Genomic DNA, 20,886 nt, shown 5'->3' on the forward strand with positions numbered 1-20,886 from the left:
GCATCAAAACGTTTCTCCGTTTTCTTCATTCCTTTGTTTTGATGTGAGTCACAAAAAAGTTGCCATCCCAGAGATATGTGGATTTTTAGCTGTAATGCTCTTACGTATTAAGACATTTTATGCCTCAGCCCTGAAAGGCTGATGGGGTGCTGCTATCACTCTGCCGGGCAGGCAAGTGGTGTGAACACGTTAACTCGAGAACAAGTCGATGTAGGATTTTGAAATTGATATCTACTAGGAGGCTAAGGTTTAGCACTGGCTGCCACCAGTATTTTTATTCTTACGTTGAATCTTAGAGAAACTGGCTTCATGCTCACAGTAAACAGGATGTTTGTTACTTTCCATTTCTGTGAATGGAATAAAATCCAAGACAGAATGAGTGTACTCTGTGTATCATCATGTGCGTCCTTTGTCTGCAGGTGTGATGATGGATACGAATTAGCCACGCAGACAGCTTCCCTGTCCTGCCAGAGCGACGCCACCTGGTCAAAACACAACGTTCGGTGTCGCCCCACCCCCTGCCTGCTACCCAACAACTTCTCCATCCCCCATCTGGTGATCACCGGGAAGGAGCTCACGCCTGTCGGGGGCACCGTCACCCTCTCATGCCCTACTGGCTTCTACCTGCAGGGGTCAGCGCTAGCAGAGTGTCAGGTAAGAAAGATGTTGGTTAAAGATTTGCTTCTCAGCTTCTTAATGTGAGTTTGACTTTCCTGTTAAGTTATAATTAACCACAGAAAATCCATTATACGAATGCCAGGAACATAAAGTGAAATTGCCAAAGGTTTACAGAAGTGAGAATGCCTGTGTGTAACGTCGATAATGCAGCGGTTTCCTGTTCTGCTTTTAAACTGTGTGATAAGGTCGGCGGAAGCTGGTCTCCAAGTATCTCATCGGTTTCCTGTGAGATGGTGATGTGTGAGAAACCGCCTCCTCTTCTTCACGGTATCGTAGAGGGGGACAGCTACAACTATGGAGACTTTGTCATGTACTCCTGTCTGCCTGGCTTTGACATGAAGGTAAAACTCATCCGGTCAAGTTTAGCTTTTTTTTCATCTAGCATCTCTTTACGTGGAAAAACAAATGTAGTTGGTCCTAAACTACATAACAAATGACCACTCAGCTCCTGTATTACTCTACCATTCCCACACTCTGCCTTTAAACAGCCTGCACCCGCTGCACTAATGGCTAACAATGAGATTACACAAAGTCATGTGACTTCTCTTCAGCAATAAATAGGTGTGCGCAGTAACCGAGCCAATAGAAAGAGCTGAGTCACTGTCTTCTTTATAAACTGATACTCTGCACTGCCCAGTTTGGACACTCGATACAATGACGGCCTTTTTTTAATGCAGACAAAGAGTAGAAGCCGCTGACTGCCTTGATAACACTCGCACAATAACATTACTTCATTCTACAGTGAAAAAAGTCAATATTATGGATGTACGCATTTCTGTGTGTTCACCATCAAATATCCTTCTCCCCTTTTTGTCACAGGGAGACTCCATCCACATCTGCCAGGGAGACAGAACGTGGAGCGGCACGCAGCCAGTGTGTGTTGGTGGGTTTGTGCACAGATGCAGACAAGGAGGCAGACATGTTTGTAATAATGTCGGATATTTAATCTTAATGTTCTATCAGTGATCTTTTTTCCTCTACTAAACTTTGGAACATCCATAAAGTTTATTGACACAAAGATATCCCACACAAAACATCTGACTCTGCATATCATATGCACAGGAAAGAAAGTAAGCAGTAAGTTAGTAAAGATAGGAACACGTTTATTCTGCTACGTTGTTTGTTAGAGATGTCTGTAGTCTCAGCTCCTAACATTAAAGAAACCTTAAAGCTATCTTTAACTGGGAAATGCAAAGAATTTCCCAGTTAACTCTTTCCTCCATCAAGATGATATTTGATGAGCTCTGCTGTACCCTTAATGACGAGTTTTAACTCCTCATCAATAAAGAAGTGTTTTAATGGCCATTAGAATAGTTTCCGGGTTATTCCAAGCGTAGCCCTCACTAGCTTCTGATGGACATGCAGTGATGTTGTTTTAACAGCAGGCCAGAAACCACTCAGTTCATATAAGAGTTTCAAGGTTTACACTTAGCAGGTTTTCAAGGGGTAAAGAGTTCATGTTTTGCAATGTGCTACAGCAGATACATATACTGTATTTTAACAGTACCGCACCTTTGACCCCTTTCTTCACAGCGTCCTCATTGCAATCATGTGGGGCTCCTCCCACAGTACAAAATGCACAACCGGCAGGTGAGCCCAGCCCGGACAATGTCACCTATGTGTGTAATCCTGGGCTGCAGCTGGTCGGCCCAGAGACGCTCACCTGTCTGGATAATGGCACGTGGAGCCTGCCAGTGCCTACGTGTGAAGGTATGGAGGTCAGACAGTGAGCAAAAGAAGTGAAAGGACGTCTGTGCATCAAACACGTCTAACATCACGTCCCTGTGGTCTTTCTGTCTTGTCAGTGGTCAGAGGCTGCATCAGCCCCAAACAGATGCTGCACGGTAAAGTGCAGGAACTCAGCCTGAACACTGGGCATGCTCTGAAGTTCCAGTGTGACAATGGCTACAACCTGGTGGGAGATCCTCTGGTGGTGTGCATAGGGGGCAACGCCTGGAGCTCCACTTTCCCTACCTGCCAACGTGAGGACACATTTTTCTAAAGAATCTTTACTGGTTTGCTTTCTGACTTCCTGCCATGTGGCAGCCTGTGGTATCATTCGCTTTCTAACACAGAGGCCTTTCAAAATTCTTTGCAACATCTCTGAGTTTCTTCATCTGTTTCACATTACAACCTGTGACAAGAAGTCACCCCCTCAGCTCCTCTTAGTCTGGCTGCAGTTTCTTGGAATGTGCTGATTTTTGAGTCTTACGTCATGACTGACCCGTGACTTACAGCTGAGAGACATTTCCACATGCATGTCTCTCAGACTTAAGAAGTTATGTAATTCTGTATCCCTGTTGGCAGACCAAAAAAAAAAGACAACAAACAAAACATGGTGTATGAAAAATAGTAATAGTGAAAAATAGTAGTGTAAACTAAAGGAAATTAGATGACAGTAAATTGAGCTTTTGACTCCGATTACAAATGTGGAAACGAGAAGTGCAGCAGCCACTGAGCACTCGGTGTTGGTTGGTGTACGTACAGATTATTGTGCAATACAAACACATTACATAATGCCAGTGCTGCATTTTGTCAGTTTGTTAAGCTGCAACAGATGATGTGACAGGATTGCTCCATGGTCTCAAAATAACCAGACTTTTGTGCAGTGACGTTATATAAAAATGTAGATGCGGTGCATTTTATTGATGTATTGGGGTGGTTTGTAAAGAAGTGTAGCACATTCACAACACAGTTTTGTAACGTTTGTGGGCCCTAGTGTTACATTGGTATGCTAGTATTGTGTAGGAGAAAGATTTAAATGTCTCAGTTGAATCTGCATCTATCATCTGTCACAGTGTCGGCAATCTTCACTAGTACATGTTGTTTCTGCTCTACGCCGTGACTGCAAACGACCAAGGACTGTTGTATTGCTGAAACACAAACTACATCAGCTGGATAATGGCATCACAAATTTTTAAAAGCATATCCATCATTTCTGTCTGTCGCAGCCAAGACTTGCCCGGCTCCTCCGGGCTGGAAGGAGGACAGCAGCAGGGACAGAGCCAGGCAGGAGTTTCATGTTGGACAGTCGGTCCGCGTTACCTGCCCCAAAGGTCAGCAGGTGAAAGGCAGCAGCACCATCACCTGCAGGTCAGACCAGACCTGGAGCCCCATCAGTTCTGTGTGTGAACGTAGGTATTATTATTTTTTAAAGAGAAGATTGATCTCGTCTGTTCAATCAAGTCTCCTCAGTTGTTGTAGCAGCTTTTTAATCTGTAAGGAATCACGTGTTTGTGATGTGGCATTGAATAAATCTGACAAAACAGAAAAACGTGATTTCATTTGAACGACTCTTTTCAAAGTGAATAAATATGCCGGGCTTGTCACGTTTGTTAGCAGAAAACTAAATGATTAAATTCGTAAATTATTTCATTAAAGAGGAAGTTTACTGCTTTTAATTGTCATTTTAATGTCACTGTCTGTTAACTGTGAACTGCACAGGTTCAGTTCCTTTGTACCATTAATGTAAACCTTTCTGTTATATCATAGTAAACTTACTAAGTTTAGTATTTTTTTAGTGAGATCATGTGATTTACTCACATTTCTATAAGTACTGCAGCAATTAAATGATGTCACTATACTCGCTAGTCAAAACACTGTGATTTTAACACTGCACACCTTTGCATGCTCCCTTTTCTTGTTGTGCTTCTCTACACTTGCATGTCTCAGGTGAAGTGCTGTCTCTCTCTGTTGTCTCGTTGAGCTTTTATCAAAACAAATGAGGCTGCTTCAAACACTGTGTCGGCCCCTGTGTGCTGAACTAATTACGGGCACCTCTGCGGCTTCTATGGCAACCTTTGTCAGATTGTCCTTTGATCATTCTCACGTGCAGTTGTCCTGAATATGCAGCACGGCGGTGCTCATGTTGCTATGGCTCGTTGTATGTGTTTGCATGCTGTTTTGGGGGGTTTTGTCTCCTACGTGCATGTTTATCCAAGTCCCTTTTTGTCCTCAGGGGGATTATCAGGAAGGGTTTTTACCAAATCAAACCAACTGTGAACTGTTTGACACATTTGGATGTGTTGCATGAAAATCACTGTCTCCGGGGCTACTGGGGGATGCAGGAAACACACTGGGTTTAATTTAATAAGCACAGATTTCTCTCTGCGGTGCACATTTTGTACTCACATATGGGGATGGACAGAAGTGTTACAGCGCAATAAGTTTTACAGCCTGAGTTCATTTTACAGTCAGATTGGTGCAAACGTGTCGTTAAAGAGGCAAAGCAGCAGCGTTTGTAGACGGGGTAGCAGTGAATAACTCGTGGGTCGTTCCATAGGGGTGTCCTGTGGCCCCCCACTCCATGTGGCCAACGGGGTGGTGCGGGGGGCGGTGTTCCAGTTCGGGGACGTGGCGGTGTACTCGTGTTATGGCGGCTACACCATGGAAGGCGTCGGAAGGAGCAGGTGTCTGGAGAACGGCACCTGGACGCCGCCCCCCACATGCAGAGGTAGAGCGAACGTGGAACGGCCACTTCCTGCTTCAGCTGACTTATCTCTGTAACTCATACTGCCATGCAGCTTCTCAGCTTTTTAATTCTTCCCTTACCTACTGCTGCTTACAAAACAGAGATTTTAATCTGTGAAGGTCATTAACACGTCTGTGCTTGCACTCTGGTTGCATGGGTACAGTCTATGGAAGCGATATAAGCAGGTTTGCAGGGGTGTTTTCGGTCTCCACCACAGGATCTCTTCTCTTTCTCTGTATCATGACCGACGGCGCTCTGCCCCGACAGCTCGCCATGAAGTTTATGTGCAAATACGTTCAGAAGCCTGGATCCAGGAAGAAAAACCTCACCCTTAAACAAGAAAAACACCTTTGTGACGCTCAACTGTTTTGATTAACTAGGCAAGAACTAGTCAAGGCGCTATCATGCCGGGGTTTTCTTTAAATAATTAAATTATTTAAAGGAAAATCAGGCATGTAGAACATCTGCAGATTAAGCTTTAGCGTAACATCTTCAGGATTTTAAGAACCAGTTCAGTTTACAGTTTTATTCTGAGTAAACATGAATCACACACGCACAGTTTTGGTATGATGGGAGTGTCAGCTGAACAGGATCCAGGAATTTAGATGTTGGGAAATGTCTTTTCTCAGTCGGTACAAGCAGAACAAAGATATGACCTGCAGGCAGTTTTATTACTGTGCTGCATTTGAATGAGAAAGAAATACTTCACCATACTATCACATTCACATGATAGTTACCAATCTGTCATCACTGAGTAGTCTGCAACTGAATTACGATGTTACGCTCTTTAATAAACGTCACTCTGAAAAAATGAGTTCACTGCTGTACATAAAATAAAGAAAAGGGTAAAAAAAAAATCAGTAGAAAGGTCACATTTGAAAGAAAAAACATGAAAACAATCATATCAGCCTGAAATCAGGTTCCTGTTGATCAAGTACAGAACCTAAAGCAGACAGTCAAACCACTGATTGGACTCCACCCTGAATCCCTTTGTGAAACTCAAATGACCGTTCAGATGTTTTACATATGAAATATGAAAACAAAGGCTGGATCCAGGCTAAGCTTCCCTGAACAGCTGCTGAGTTTGTGCTCTTTCCTGCCTCCCTGCACACACTGTTGCTGTCCTGATGTGTTTGTGCTTCCTTTGTTTGCGTGCGTGAGGTTAAATGGCCATTTTTGTTGAGTGTCTTCTTCACTGTATAGCTGCACGTCTGGCTGTGTGAGATATGCTCACAGAATAGTAACTCTGTGTTACAGGAACCATTTCTCTGATCTTAATTTGATATCTTTGTCTGTGTGTGTTTGTCCTCTCCCTAAGCGGTGTGCTGGCTACAGTGTCAGAACGGAGGTGTGTGTCAGCGGCCCAACACTTGCTCCTGCCCCGAGGGTTGGATGGGTCGCCTCTGTGAGGAGCGTAAGTATTTAATCATCTTAAAAATGTTTAATTCTCCCTTTTCACGCCCTGACCGTGATCCTCAGTGTTTTATGGTCAAACAAAGGCTAAATTTTGCAGATACTGGAGCACAGAGAAGTGTCTGTTTGTAGCTGAAAAATGAATTCTCTCTGGTTTAACTAGACAGTCCAAATGTTTTTATGTGATACCAGTACTTAATCAGAAGAAATAAAACAGAAATTGTGGTGCTAAAAAGCAATGTATGAGGGTCTTACACAAGACATGCAGCTCACAGCTGTCAGCCAACTTGTCTGGCTGTGGACTGATTTTCAAAATGTCCCACGGTGGAAAAGAATGGTATTTGTTGCATGTTCACCTAAACTACAAGTTATATATGTGTGTGTATATATATATATATTTATATATATGTACATACATACATACACATATATATATATATATGTGTATGTATGTATGTACATATATATATATATATATATATATATATGAGTCGCCAAAAACCAAAACAATCGTTATGAAACTGTCACACTGGAATTAATCAGAAGGCTTTTAAACATACTGATTAATAAAGACGAAATGGCTTTAATGGCTAAGCTGTTATTTGATGGATTGCCATGAAGGTTTTTTCTGACATTCATTTTCTCTTGAGGATCAGTTTAAAGTCATTTGGAAATCCTATCTGTGTACCATCGGGTGTTTAGCCCAACCCAGCTGTTGGGCAAGAGGAGCTTTGGAGCACCCTTAAACTTTCATTTAGCAACATCATCAAGACATTTTGATTTATTAGTTAAGAACAGATACCTGGAAAACTACCTGACCGACCATCAGCCTCAGCTCCACTCTGTGTTAGTGCTAGTTAGCAAATGCTACCATGCTAACATGCTAAACTCTTACAGGCTAGATAAAACATGCAAGCCAGAACATTAAGTTCATTTCTTGTAGTATAATTGATGCTGCAGTTTTTGACCTCTTCATCTAGTTTTTTTGTCCACTTTATATATATGTCATGTCAACACGCTGAAGCTCCACACTGACCGCATGTTTGAGATGGTTTCAAAGAGAGAGGTTCATGGTGATCTTAAATACCTGCCTCCTAACGCTCTCCTCTCCTTTTCATAATAGCCATCTGCATCCTGCCGTGCCTGAATGGAGGGCGCTGCGTGGCCCCCTACCAGTGCGAGTGTCCCACCGGGTGGACGGGCACGCGCTGCCACACCGGTGAGTTCATGTGTCAGTGAAGCGTTCAGTGCTTACGTATGTACGCAAGTAAATCTCAGCAGGGTTCCCGTTACAGCAGGATCATCATCATCCTAGCAACACTTAGCCCAGAGGATTTCTGCCTCCTGTAGTTGTCTATTTATTGTTAATAAGTAACCTGCTTATATATAAGCTATCATTAATTTGGTGATCTGTCTCCTGTAAGTATTTGTGGCGGAAAATTTTATACCTGGTAACAATCTAGCATGATTATGGGCTGTGTGTTTGTTTTTTTTACTGCTTTGCACACTTATAAGCCATTCTCCTATAATCTTACTGGAAAACCTCCAGGGTGACATTTATTGTCATATGCTAGCTCAGTTTACGGTCATCCTTAACGTGCATATCTGCAGTCGTAGCAACCCAGAATGAAGGAAACACCATCGGACACCAAAATTTAGCAAGAACCGTACAAAGAAACTAAAGAAGCATTGCCATGATTACGAAGGCTTTATAACAAATGTCCTACAGTTGGGTATACGTCAGTTTATGACCTCCACCAAGGAAGTTGTGGTTTTCGTAGTGCTTGCATGAGTGAGTCTGTCTGTAAATGCGGTAGCTCAAAAAGTTTGAGTGAATTCTGATAAAACGTTGTAGGGGTGTAGAGTGGGGTCATGTTAGTAATCCTTTCAAATCTGGCTGACATCCATCGAGCTCTTCAACGTCAACTTATTGATTTATTGGCCAAAAAATCACAAAAAGCCTCAAAACTTAGGAACGTGTTGTATTGCCAACATATATAAAGTAGCTTGTAAAGATTTAAACATATTATGCCCCATTTGACCTCTGGCCTTTCCTTCAAGGTCAACTGATTGATCTGAAGGTCAAAGTGATAATAATGCTATATAGAGCTGTTTAAAACTGTCAGGCATATAGGAAATGATATATGGGGATAATAAATATCACATTACTTTATTGTGACTGTGTTATGTACATCATACATACATGTACAATGTTCCTGAGTAACATTTAAACAAGCTTTAATGAACACTGAACTCAATCCTGCATGTGTACTGTTAGACAAACATCTTTATCTTTTAATTTTATTTCTTTATTGCTCAGACTGAGCTGTCACAGCAGTGTTAATGTTTGTAGAGTGCGAGCTGACTTCATGGTTATAAAAGATACATTTCCCCCAACAATTATCTGTTGGGTTTCCTCATCAGACACCATACTGACGATTTCTGTCTCGTCTTTCTGCCTGACTTGTCCACAGCTGTGTGTACGTCAGCTTGCCAGAACGGAGGCAGATGCATCAGGCCGAACAGGTGTAGCTGCCCTTCAGGTTGGATCGGACACAACTGCTCCAGGTGGTTAGACACACCCACCCGCACACTCGTGACATATTAGACATTATCAAACTTCCAGACAGGATAAAAGACCAAAAAAGAGAAAATATCCGGTGAGCAGCAGTTCTCTGAGTGAAAATGCCTTGTTGATGTCTGGGTACAAAGTCCAGACTGCTTTGAGGTGATAGGAAGCAACAGTCATTCAAATAACCACTCATTACAACCAAAGTACACAGAGGAGCATCTCTGATAGCACAGCACGTTGAGGGTTGAAGCAGATGGGCTACAGCAGCACTTCAGGCTATTTTCTTGGCACAATTTGAGCCGCTGAGTACCAGCTGCTTTAAACACCACAGCCTGGCTGAGTATTGTTGCTGACCATGTCGACCTGTTTATGACCACGGTGTACCCATCCACTGATGGACACTTCCAGCAGGATAACACACCACATCACAAAGCTCAGATCATCTCAAACTGGTTTCTTGAAAACAACAGTTCACTGTAGTCAAATCACCTCCACCGTCTCCAGTCCAGTGAATGGATGAGCAGCCGACAAATCTTCAGCAACTGTGTGATGCTCTCATGTCAATATGGACCAAAATTTCTGAGGAATATTTCCAGCACCTTGCTCATTTTGCACTGTAATGAGTGTTTCCTGTGCTAAAGGTTTACAGTCGTGCTAGAAGCTCTGCACAGATGATAGGAATGGCTTTGTCGCCATCAAGCAAGAGAACTGACCTGATTTCAGCCTGACGGTGGTTCTAAAGCCAAAGTCTGAGGACCACTAAGATATTTGTTATTCATCCTCTGAGGGGCGAGAATAAAACATCCTTTTTTACAGCAGGCCAGTTGGACCTAGGAAAAAGCTACTTGCATATTTGGCAACTTAAATTTAATGTATTTAACCCAGTTGGTTACATTTCAAGATGTACTTGGTATTTGAAATCTTTCAAGTTGTAAGCCTTTTCGGCGTGCAGCAGGATGTGTGTTCAAACCTTTCAAACTGTGGTTGATCAGAAAGTGAAACCAACAGGTGACAAAATAGGAGAAGTCTTGAGGCTTCTCACGAATCATCCACTAACAGGAGCCAGTCAGCTCTTAACAGCTGTGTGACTGCTATTACTGGCAGAATATTACAGGCCGATCTCCTTTTTAGAAACAAAAAAAGTGTCCTTAAACTTGCAAAAGTTAAATTTGATTTGGGCGTAACAGGATAGCTTAGTTTTTCATATAATTATGATTCACTAACTTCTGAATTAGATTTCCCAGAATATCAGCCTTGGATAGTCTGCTGTAACCTCCTGGAAGTCCACCAGAGCTCCAGTGACTCATTTACGGTCAGAGTTAAGCAGTCGTTTAGTCACATGCTAAACAGAAAGCACAAAGAGCTACAAGTGTGGAAACGTGGATGTTGTTCTAATCCGTAAGGGTAGACCCACACTCCTTCATAGTATGGATTTCTGGTCATAAGTTTTACAGTTTTCCTGCTGATAGAACTCATTGATGGCCACTGATACTGTACAAAAGTAGTGAGGTAACAGATAAATGACAGAAAAGTTGTTTTCCACAAACTTTGTGTCCAATCAACGAGCTTGAAACTTTTTACATTAATTTCTCCCAATTTAATCCCAGCCATGCTGACATGCTCTCAGTATTAGCAGCATTATTTTATCCTGTGGAAACTGCACTTTAATATGTTGGGATATCTCAGGGATAAAATGTGTAGATAAACTTATTTTCACTGATGTGGAAATTTCACTGGTAAGGCCCACTTAAGATCAATGTGGGCTGTATGTGGCCAGTTGTATCTGTTGGTTGGTGGCAATAAACTGTTATATGAATGGATGGGTGGAGTGCAACACAGATTTACTGCGAGCACAAAGCATAATGCTCCCCATTAAAAATTCATATAATTGGATTTATCCCCACTGAGTGCATCCAGACCTCTTTGTTCACACTTACAATGCGTTTCCACAGCTAATGACCGTTTCTTCCTTTTGCAGGAAGAGGAAGCCGGGACCTTATCATTTCTAAAGTTTCCACTCGGCTCTGTGTGAATCACGTTATGAAGGGAATCCTTGTATAGTCAACCGACACTCGTAAACGATTCACTCATCTCTCTGCAACGGCAAAGCAAGAACCAATTTTGTAAGATAAAGCTGTATTTTTTCATATAGAGACTCAACAGTATTAAACATATGCTGCTATATACTTGTACGATGTGTACAAACTATTGCTGTGATGGTCCATTGTATATGTGTAAACTATTCTCACATTTTTATTAAAGCATAAAATACCATCAAAGCCTCTTGAGTTAATTGCAGTTCATTTATTAAAACCACCTTATCGAGCACATTAACATACAAAGGAGTTTAGGAGCGAAGCCAAATGGTCATAATAAAAAACAGAATTAAAGTAGTGATCGGCTTCATAGTTCAGCCTGTTGTTAACACAGACACACTAAACTATTATGGGATATGTGGATATATTATTGCCTGTTTGGGATAGACTTGATAGATATGAGGAATGTACAGAGGGTAACAGCTTCTACTATGAGGCATTTTTCCTCCTCCTTTTACATCATGGCTGTGTCAACTGGACTTCTTATCTCAGCTCTTTTACTTTTTCCTTTAGCGTGACTACGTTGGCACCGGAGAACTCGTGTACCTGAAAGAAGAGGGTTAAAAATCATTAAACATTCACATTTTTCCATTTACTGAACAATCTTAGAATTCATTGGCAAAAAGAGGAAAACCATCAAGTCATATTAAACAATCTCCAGCCAGCTGATTTAGCAACTAGCTTTTAGCAGATTTAAATGTAAGCATTTGTACTAACAGTTCCAAAAACAAAGAGGAGAGAGTGATTTCAGCACAAATTAAGGCCGTTTTTCTGAGCTGGTCTGTGAATTAGCCAAAAAGCAACACTTAAAAACACTGACTTACCTTCTGGTTATTCTTGTAAAAGTGGAAGGTGGGCATGCAGTTGATTCCACAAGATGAGCTCACATCCTGGAAGACCAAGCAAAAACATCAGATGAACCGACTGTCATAAATATTAACGTCTCCCCACATGCGGACAGTTCAGGCCAAAACATGAAAACAAATTCATTACAAAGTGCCCGACACAACCTGCCTGCGTCGGACCTCTGCTTTGCCTGTTTCACCTCTGGAAAAAAATGACTCTTAATTTGACTTTTGCAGACTTAAACTACAACAAACGGCAAGGTTTGTTTACGACTGCGGTCTGTATGGAAACAAGCAGCCGTTGATGGACGGTCACCCGAGTACGCTTGGATTTGTTCCAGCAGGCAGAGTGACTTGTTTTACTGACCTAGAAACCTATGCTGGTTAATGATCTGGAACATGAAAATAAAGTCACACGTAGGTGACAACTTCTCAAGAGCCAAAGTATTTACAGCTTCACTGAAATTTAAATTGGATCCATTTCAATTACTTCTGTTTTAAAAAGAAGGTCATCAGTACTTCTAAGCCCCTTTTCCATTTGACTCTGATCAACTGGCGTTCGTGGCACTACCTAAAGTGTGTTGTTGTCGTCATCATAGCAACGCATCAGAGCATCCCACGACATAATTAATATGCGACATGAACGCTACAAAAAAGGCAACCATCGAAGCAAGAATATACCTGCTGCTCGGTCTGTTGCTTTTCATCAGACTCAGGGATCACAGCGTTGTTTTTGTAGCCATTTCCCTTGTTGCCGGGTTTCGAAAATAGTGGTTTTAATTTTCGGGAATGAGACCCTCTCATGACTCACCAGCCAATACTACTGACCAGCCAATCGGTGACATGCAGTGTGACGACGTCATGCTAGGATTGCTTGGAACCCTGAGCGAGAAGGTACTAAAAGAGGACCTTGTGAAAACCGTGGTGAACCGTGCCGAGTAGGTACTAATGGGAAAGGGGCTCTAGTGTATCTGCTGACTTGCCAAACATTTTAGAGGTCAGATTAATTAACAATGAAAAGTTTATTGAAGATGGACAGTTATGCTCATTTCCAGCTCCATATTTTTATTGTTGGAGAACCATACTAACTTAGCATGATTTTTTTCATTAAATGGTGCTTGCGTTGGATACCTGCTTTGACATTACAGAAAAATAAAACTGGGACCTCATTTAAAACTAGCCATAAAAATAATGTTTTCCAGCTTAACAGGTCCGACGTGGCATCAAAGGCTCATGTTTACAGCTTCACAGATCAGACACTACATGGAATCCGGCCAGAGGCTGGAACACCCTGCATGTGTAAACGCAGGCCTCGAGTCAGCATGTGTGTCAGAGGGTTACCGCATGTGGCTGCAATACACCACCCTACCAGAAGCTGTAATCCCTCCATAACAATGCAGTTACTGTTTATAACAATTATCAAGCAAAGGTTGCTGTGGTTACAAAAAAAATGTGCACCGTGGTTTGTTGTTACATGAGCCAGCTGTGGTTCCTGGTGAAGGGGATTGTGTATATGACTCACAGTGACTCACACCAGGTCAAAACTACAAACCTGTACAAACAAGGCGCTTCATTCCTCTCCCACTAAGATTATGTCACCAGAGATTCCTGGCATAGGCTCAAATATGTCTTGGGTTTGGTGTGAAAGTGGAAAAGTTCCATAAATTGTTATTACAAACAAAGAGTCCAACTCAGGCTTACCTCTGCCTCATCGACGTCCACCTTCAGGAAAATCACGTTCTTGTTCTCGTCATCAGCCGCCATTTGCTGCAATAGAGGAAATCAGTGAGTCGACACAAATGCATGTACAGGTTAAATAGAGAAATGTCTTACAATCTAAGTCTTCTGTTCCCACTTAATTGCCATGGAGTTTTCCAAGTGAAATAGATGCTTCCTGCTTGGCACAAATACAAGTGTCTAAGAAGCAAGCAAGGGTTTGCGTTTGTGTTCACACCACTTACAGCAAACAGTGGGGCAATCTGTTTGCAGGGGCCGCACCATGTGGCTGTGAAGTCCACCACCACCAGCTTGTCTCCAGCTTCCTTCAGGATGCTCTGGAACTCTTCCTAGAGAAGAAAAAAGGAAACAAAAACCATACATGCTTTTAAACATGTCACAAGTATAATTTACCAGACTACAACAACTAAAAAGCTACATTTCACATTTTTAAATAAATAAAAATAAAGTTTTGTTTAAGCGTTGCTGTCCGCTCCCCTTGTGAACACTGCCTGCTGCCGTTTTAACACACAGGATCCAAATTTCAGCACCACACTCTTTCAGTTTGGTAAATTTAGACTTCAGTATGCTGAAACATGACCACATTACTTGAGGTTTTAAATCAGAAGCAACTGATACACATCAGGGGGTTTTTTTTTGGCCTTTTGTTTAGTGCCTTTGCGTGCAAGACTGATCAGTCTGCATATAGAGCTAAAGCCACATTACAGAAATGAATTTCCTGTTATTCCATACACTTGAATATATTTTATGCCCACGCAAATTAAACCCTGCTTTAAAATACTCTTTAGGAGGCACCAATATTTTTAATGAGGGTGGGGGGGGGACGACTGTATACAATTAAAAGGTAGTAGAGTGTGAAATAAAAAGTGGGGATTCCCGTCTCTCATGCTTCACTTTCTAACTCTTTACCAACCAGTACAGCAGTGCTGTTTTCTGAGGCTTCCTCGCATTTCTCTGTAAGCTTCAGAGTTTATTTATGGCGTTTTCGCCATTCATGATTCATGATTTGAAGCCATAAAAACACTTGTCCTGATACTTTACAACTCGCTCTCAGTTCATTTCCGAAGCAATCATGGCAGCAACAGCTGCCATAAACACTAAAGCGCAATGTCCTGGCTGAGAGAAAAAGCACACAGCCGTCCCCACCCACCCATCCTGCAGCACCCAGGGAACACGCGTGGCCTGCTGTCCAGCACTTTGATAGCTCCAAGCTGTCACGGGTGCTAGCAGCCCTTAGCATCTGATCCCCGGACTGTCCACCCATTAATGCGGCGTAGTTCACGATAGAGCAGCGTGGTTTAAGCCAGAAACGACTCAGGTCGTTTAGATTACTTTCCACTAGTTTTGCTAGCGCTGAGCGCGAGTCTCGCTACAAGATGGAAGAGTGCGGCAGCCTCATGGTGAAGGTTAGCTGTATCCATCTACGGTTATTCTAGCAATCAGAGAAGCAACGATGACGCCTGCAAGCTTTCTCTAGATGTGTCACACGCAGAGTGGTTTAATCCAAAACGATGCTTATCTTTGTAAGCTAACGCCACAAAACTCCACAAGATGGGCTCAGCTAACATGGAGAATGAATCACGAGAGGAAAACATGCGCGCGGCTCTCCGACAAAAAAGCACGGAGTGCGAAAAGACAGTAAAAACGGCATTTCAAAAAGGAAAAGGAAGTGCAGAAAGCAGCGTAACCAAAAGTAAACAAACTTACCAGGTTTTTCACTTCGCGAACCATAATAACGGCCGATGAACAAGCCTCAGAAAACACAACTAGCTACTAAGTTTCCGAATGCCCTATTTCAAGCCGACACGCCGCGCTTTTAATGACAGGCGCGTGAAGTTAGCCGTCAAAGGGCCGGTCAAACGGAAGTCACTGTACAGTGATTTACAAAATAAGAGCCAATCGAGGTTTCGGTCAAGGTTTGAGCGACTAAAGCGTTGGCTTTGCCGTGTCTGTAAAACGCCTTAAAATATCATTTAATTCGTCACAGAATTTATCTTAATATGTAGTTTGTTTTTGTGTCGTATCGAGTATTCAAACCGCTTTTCCCCCAATGAATACGTTTATTTTGAAAGGAACGGTTTTACCTAAAAGGATGTGAGAGAGCCGCCATTCGACATTTCTCTTCTTTACACATGCCACAAATGTTGTTTCTTCCTTTTTTCTAAAAGATGAATCAGACCGTATATACAACAAAAAAGTCGTGTTTACAGTTTTGTATTTTTATATTTAGACAATTATTTGTAGGCTACTTTAAAAAAAGTTTAAAATTTAATATATGATTTTTTATTATATGTGATTTATGCAAGCATTATTAGATTTATTTATAGAGCTTGGTAACTGTTATATGTTTAAATATTTGTATTGAATTTTGCTGTTTCAGTGTAATAACGAAAGTTGACCAAAGAAATAGTCAGGATGACTTGACAAATTCCAGCTTTACCGTAAGTGAGCGAGTCTGCGCAGCTCAAATTCACTGGTATTCACTGTCGTAATACCAGCTTCTTTCGTCATTACGTCACCACGTCACAGCAATAGAGTTGTTGTTTTTTTTCCCCTGGATGTATCGATGTGCCCTCTGAGTATTATTTCTATATATGTGCGTGCGTGCGTGTGTGTGCGTGTATGCAGAAAGAGAGAGAGAGAGCAAAAACACGTTGGCTTTACAACTACATTTACATTTCTATTTTTTTCCCCAATCCAGGCACTAAATGTTAAGTAGCAACAGTGAGTAGGACTAGGACCCCCAGATGCATAGAACACTTATAGCCCTGTAGCTGCACAGAGTCCTGGTACTATAAATGACTGTAACAGATTTACAGCAGCATGTGTAACCATGGAGCTCACCCTCAACACAACCTTATGAAATTCTAATGGTCATCTAAAAATACAGCCTGTTTCCTGATCAAACAGGAGTTATTTCAGTCTAAAACATGTTTCTTTATCTAAACAAAGGATACAGAGCACATGGAATGATGAATGAATGCAGCAGCTACAGAGCTCCACGTCTTACCCTGGGATTTGCTTACATGACAGAATAAGAATCCTGTGCACAGAGCAGAGCAACTCTTTCTCTCTTCATCACTGAAACTGCTCTCTGCAGCGCTGCACATATCACCCAAACCTAACAAGTTAACCAACCACTGCTGGTGTTTCAGGGTGCATTTATCATTTGTTGTTATCAGTCTCACAGTCAATCACTATAAAACAGACTACAACACAGTGGCTTATTGGGAATATAACAATTTATTGCTAAGTCCGTCATTCATATGTAGTTTTGTTTAAAATTATATCAGTTATTAGTAATGCTGGCTCTCTTGCATTGAACTCTTGTTTCTCTTCAGACTGCGACGACGGCCTTGCCGATGTTTTCTCCCTGCAGCATCCCCATAAAAGCAGCCGGCATGTTTTCAAAGCCTTTTGTGACGTGCTCCCGACACTGCAGTTTGCCCTGTGGACGGACAATAAACGGATCGCAAATAAGTGTATATGTTTACTTAAAGGAAATCATCCAGCATCATAAAAACTAAATAACTAACCTCTTTCACCCACGCCAAGAGTCTCCTAAGGGTTTCAGGGTGCTTGTGCTGCCACCTGGTTATCAAGAAGCCCTCCATCTTCAGTTCCTTGATGATCATAGTGAAATAGGGGTACGGCCCTAAAACACAGATAGTTCAAAATAAAAATATGACTTTAACTTAAACTCCAAGGAAACAACAATTTATGTCTATGACTGTCTTTGTGGCACCAAAGATATTAGGGATCTTCAGCAGTGCAGCAGCTCCCTCTAGTGGAAAAAGGCATTAATACTTGAGACACTGCTATGAGTGTGTTGAGTGAATTTCACCAAAATGGGAAGGTTGTTAAAACTTGTAGGATTTCATCTCGAAGTACCACTTTAAATGTATATTCCTCGTGCTGTGGTGCAGATCCTGTCTGAAGGTAAAGTCAGAAAACCTTCAGGAGTTTTGAAAATAAAAAGTAAACTGGGGCAGTAACACACCTGTCTGGGGTTCACTGTCATTGTAGGTGGAGATACTTCCACACACAGCGATTCTTCCAAAGTTCTTCATCTGCTGCAGGGCAACGAATGAAGACGGGCCTCCCACCTAAAATCAAAGATCGAGAGAAGAGCTCAGCAGTGATTAAATATTACATGCAAGCTTGAAACTGCACCACCACTGCTCACGTTTTCAAAGAAGCAATCGTATCCTTCAGGTGAAGCCTTCCTCAGAGCCTCCTCCAGGGAACCCACAGTTTTGTAGTTGAAGGCCTCATCAAATCCCAGCTCTTTGAGGTAAGCCACTTTGGCATCAGAGCCCGCCGAGCCCACCACCTTACAGCCCTTGATCTTGGCGATCTGTCCCACCACGGAGCCCACCGCTCCAGCTGCAGCGTTCACCAGCAGGGTCTCACCCTTCTGGAGTCCCAACACTTCCTCTATCCCATAAACAGCCGTCACTCTGCAGAGAAACAGAAACAGTAAATCCAGCCGTTTTGACTCAATTTGGACTCAAAACTCTTTGGTCTTCATATAAACTCTAATTACTTTTTTAAAATGGTCATTAATTAATGCATATATAATGACTTCAGCTCACACGCAAGACAAAACACCTGGAAATTCTTACTTTTTCTTAAAAGGCTATTTCCGCTTATTACTGACTCTGTTGTTTATTAGCACTTTTAGCTGTGAACTAAGAGCAAATGTACTTTAAAATGCTAAATTCATATGATCCATGCAGGTTACTTAAATCTGTCTTACCCGGGCATCCCGATGGCACCCAGAGCCAGAGACAAGGACATATCTTTAGGCCACTCGGGCAGCATGGGAGTGAGGCCGGTCCCATCACTGAGTGTGTGGGTTCTCCACCCACTGTTACTCACAACGTGGCTTCCCACAGGGAATCCTGGATGTTTACTCTGGATGACTCTAAAGGAAAGAAAAAAAAGCATCTATCAACCAAGTGATTTTCAGCTGTGGTCACCTCAGTCTGAGCTAAACCGTCTGAGATTCACTAATACTAGAATACGGACAGTATGAATCATAGCGTTTATACTGTCTGGGTGTGAGAAATAGTTTATACCCAAAAGAGTAACAGGAACATTTTTTAATATCTATAGATCTTTTATTATAAGCTATCTGTCAAGTCTGTCTATCATAGCCTCTATAAAAGACAGATGTAAATTCCAGGTCTGAAAATGAAGCCAGTGCCTTAATGTTGTATTCTTTTTCCTGGCCAATAGAGGGCAGCTTTGTTTTTGGAAATAGCCCACAGCAGTGATTCCCAAAGTGTGGACCAGGCGCCCCTGGTGGACTGTGAAGGTACTGCAGTTGGACTTATTGCGTTTGACTTGAAGTTTGTGTCCCAGTGGCAGGTACATTAAGTACAAACAAAGAATTTGTCAAGTGTTGCTAAAGAAGGTCATCAGGTTAAAGTGAAATTTATTCAACAGCCATACTAAAATGAATCTGAGCACTTATCTAAATTCACTTTAGGTTCAATCATCAAAAACTGTAAGCAAAGAATATGAAGATGGATGGCTGATGGCAGCCTCGGTAATGTTTTCTATAGTAGTTCCTTTGTTTTTGTTAGTCCAGTGTTTCTGACTGATTGCTTTAATCAGCGCAGAACTGCAAATCAGTTCACCCAAATCAATTTCCCAGCATTTCGCTCAAACACAGTTTTTCTGAACTCTTTACCCGAACTATGCTTCTGCACTGAATCTATGTAAAGCCTTACAGCATAGCCTATGCAAGTGGATAAATAGATAGACTGGAAATTTACGCAAACATTTGGTAATCATCAGCAGATGATCACTGTGTCATTTTTCAGTACACATCAGAATCACATCACAACAGATAAAAGGTGTTTCCGAGTGTTAGTGTGTTTGTGTTTCGTACTTGGCCACTTGACTTCCAATCATCACATCTCCCTCCTTCATGCTGATTTTGCTGAATGGCCTGTTGGGACCAGCAGTGTGTTATAGAGGATATGTTTTAGCTTTTCAGAACAACAAAATATTTTTATCATAAGTGTTAATTATAATGAAAATAATTGAAATAAGTTGCTCTGTTCTCTTCCCACCTCATGTACGGGTCAACACTGAGAAACACCGCTTCCAGTAGCACCTCTGCAAACAAAAGCGCACACATTTAAAGCGCTACGTGTTTAATTTTTAACAAACACTGACGAGTGTGCATTCCTGCTCAAGCCTTAAGTAAAGAGATGAAACAAACTCTTCTTGCCTCCATCTTTGGGCTCAGGGAATTCCTCCACCTTCAGCCCAAAGTCGCTTTTCTTTGGGAAGCCGTCAAAATGCTTAGTCATTACCCACGACTTAGCTTTCACCATGATTCTTCTTTTTATGGCAGCTGTAAGAAATATTTACCTTTAATGTTACCAAACTCAAAGGAGAAAAATGCAAAAGCGCTGTGTCATCCACAACAGTGCAAATACAGGTTTAATGAAAACTGCAGCTAAAGAATAACTATGTTTTATTACACATTTACTCGGTGTAATACTGTATTGTACTAGTGTGTATGTGGTACTACCTTTATTTTTCCAGACTCAATCCACCATTGATGGTTTACAGTCCACCAAAAACTTTCTCTGGTGCCCTGAAAACCTTCCTTTTGTCTCCCTTTTTTAAAAGTTGCATTAACAACAACAACAACAAGAAAAAAAACACAGAAGAAGAGTTTATTTCTTCTACTACTTTTTCCAAACAACTTGACTCACTGACTAAATAGCACCACCTTGTAGCAGAGGCTGTGCAGTCCATATGTTCAAAAGTGGAACAAGAGAAAAAAACACTAGCATTACACAAAATACTAACATTAACCAACCACTGACCATTTGTGATCAAATTGATTAAAAAAATGCATGGTCAGATAAATGATATCTAACAATATTTGTAAGAACAATTTCAAATGAAACTTTGTGTCCCTTTTATTCACTTCTAAATACAATGAAAAACAATACAATTTAACTGTTCATACACAGATACAACTGTAGTGGAGTATCAGATATTTTATGGTCAGTAGCAAGTAGTGCTGGGCGATATGGAAAAAATATT

At 41.6% G+C, this 20,886-nt stretch overlaps 3 protein-coding genes across 5 annotated transcripts in view; 1 reads left to right on the top strand and 2 right to left on the bottom strand.

Annotated features, from left to right (window-relative positions):
* svep1 (sushi, von Willebrand factor type A, EGF and pentraxin domain containing 1) overlaps positions 1-11,748 on the top strand; it is a 110,867-nt gene extending 99,119 nt beyond the window's left edge. For 2 of the 3 annotated variants that reach the window (XM_019353588.2, XM_005453112.4), the window contains 11 exons: positions 420-654; positions 864-1,019; positions 1,498-1,561; positions 2,212-2,388; positions 2,484-2,660; positions 3,630-3,812; positions 4,961-5,131; positions 6,468-6,563; positions 7,686-7,781; positions 9,037-9,130; positions 11,113-11,748. In XM_019353588.2, the coding sequence (XP_019209133.1) occupies positions 420-654; positions 864-1,019; positions 1,498-1,561; positions 2,212-2,388; positions 2,484-2,660; positions 3,630-3,812; positions 4,961-5,131; positions 6,468-6,563; positions 7,686-7,781; positions 9,037-9,130; positions 11,113-11,143 (1,480 nt within the window). In that variant the 3' untranslated portion in view covers positions 11,144-11,748. The remainder of the gene's footprint in view (positions 1-419; positions 655-863; positions 1,020-1,497; positions 1,562-2,211; positions 2,389-2,483; positions 2,661-3,629; positions 3,813-4,960; positions 5,132-6,467; positions 6,564-7,685; positions 7,782-9,036; positions 9,131-11,112) is intronic. The other variant, XM_019353579.2, reaches the window with a different exon arrangement.
* Positions 11,419-15,671, bottom strand: LOC100690837 (thioredoxin). Its single transcript, XM_003447527.4, has 5 exons — positions 15,520-15,671; positions 14,037-14,141; positions 13,777-13,842; positions 12,055-12,120; positions 11,419-11,776 (listed from the first exon to the last, which is right to left on the bottom strand). The coding sequence occupies exons 1-5, from the start codon at positions 15,541-15,543 to the stop codon at positions 11,714-11,716; spliced, it is 324 nt and encodes a 107-aa protein (XP_003447575.1). The 5' UTR covers positions 15,544-15,671; the 3' UTR covers positions 11,419-11,713.
* A 1,365-nt stretch (positions 15,672-17,036) lies between these two features.
* LOC100691099 (prostaglandin reductase 1) lies at positions 17,037-20,525 on the bottom strand. The gene is made up of 9 exons (XM_003447528.5): positions 20,363-20,525; positions 20,057-20,182; positions 19,896-19,941; positions 19,712-19,771; positions 18,572-18,739; positions 17,999-18,272; positions 17,813-17,918; positions 17,349-17,467; positions 17,037-17,260 (listed from the first exon to the last, which is right to left on the bottom strand). The coding sequence occupies exons 2-9, from the start codon at positions 20,160-20,162 to the stop codon at positions 17,150-17,152; spliced, it is 990 nt and encodes a 329-aa protein (XP_003447576.1). The 5' UTR covers positions 20,163-20,182; positions 20,363-20,525; the 3' UTR covers positions 17,037-17,149.
* Positions 20,526-20,886: the final 361 nt, after the last annotated feature.

Source organism: Oreochromis niloticus, linkage group LG3 (assembly GCF_001858045.2).
Source record: "Oreochromis niloticus isolate F11D_XX linkage group LG3, O_niloticus_UMD_NMBU, whole genome shotgun sequence".
Classification (NCBI taxonomy): Eukaryota; Metazoa; Chordata; class Actinopteri; order Cichliformes; family Cichlidae; genus Oreochromis; species Oreochromis niloticus.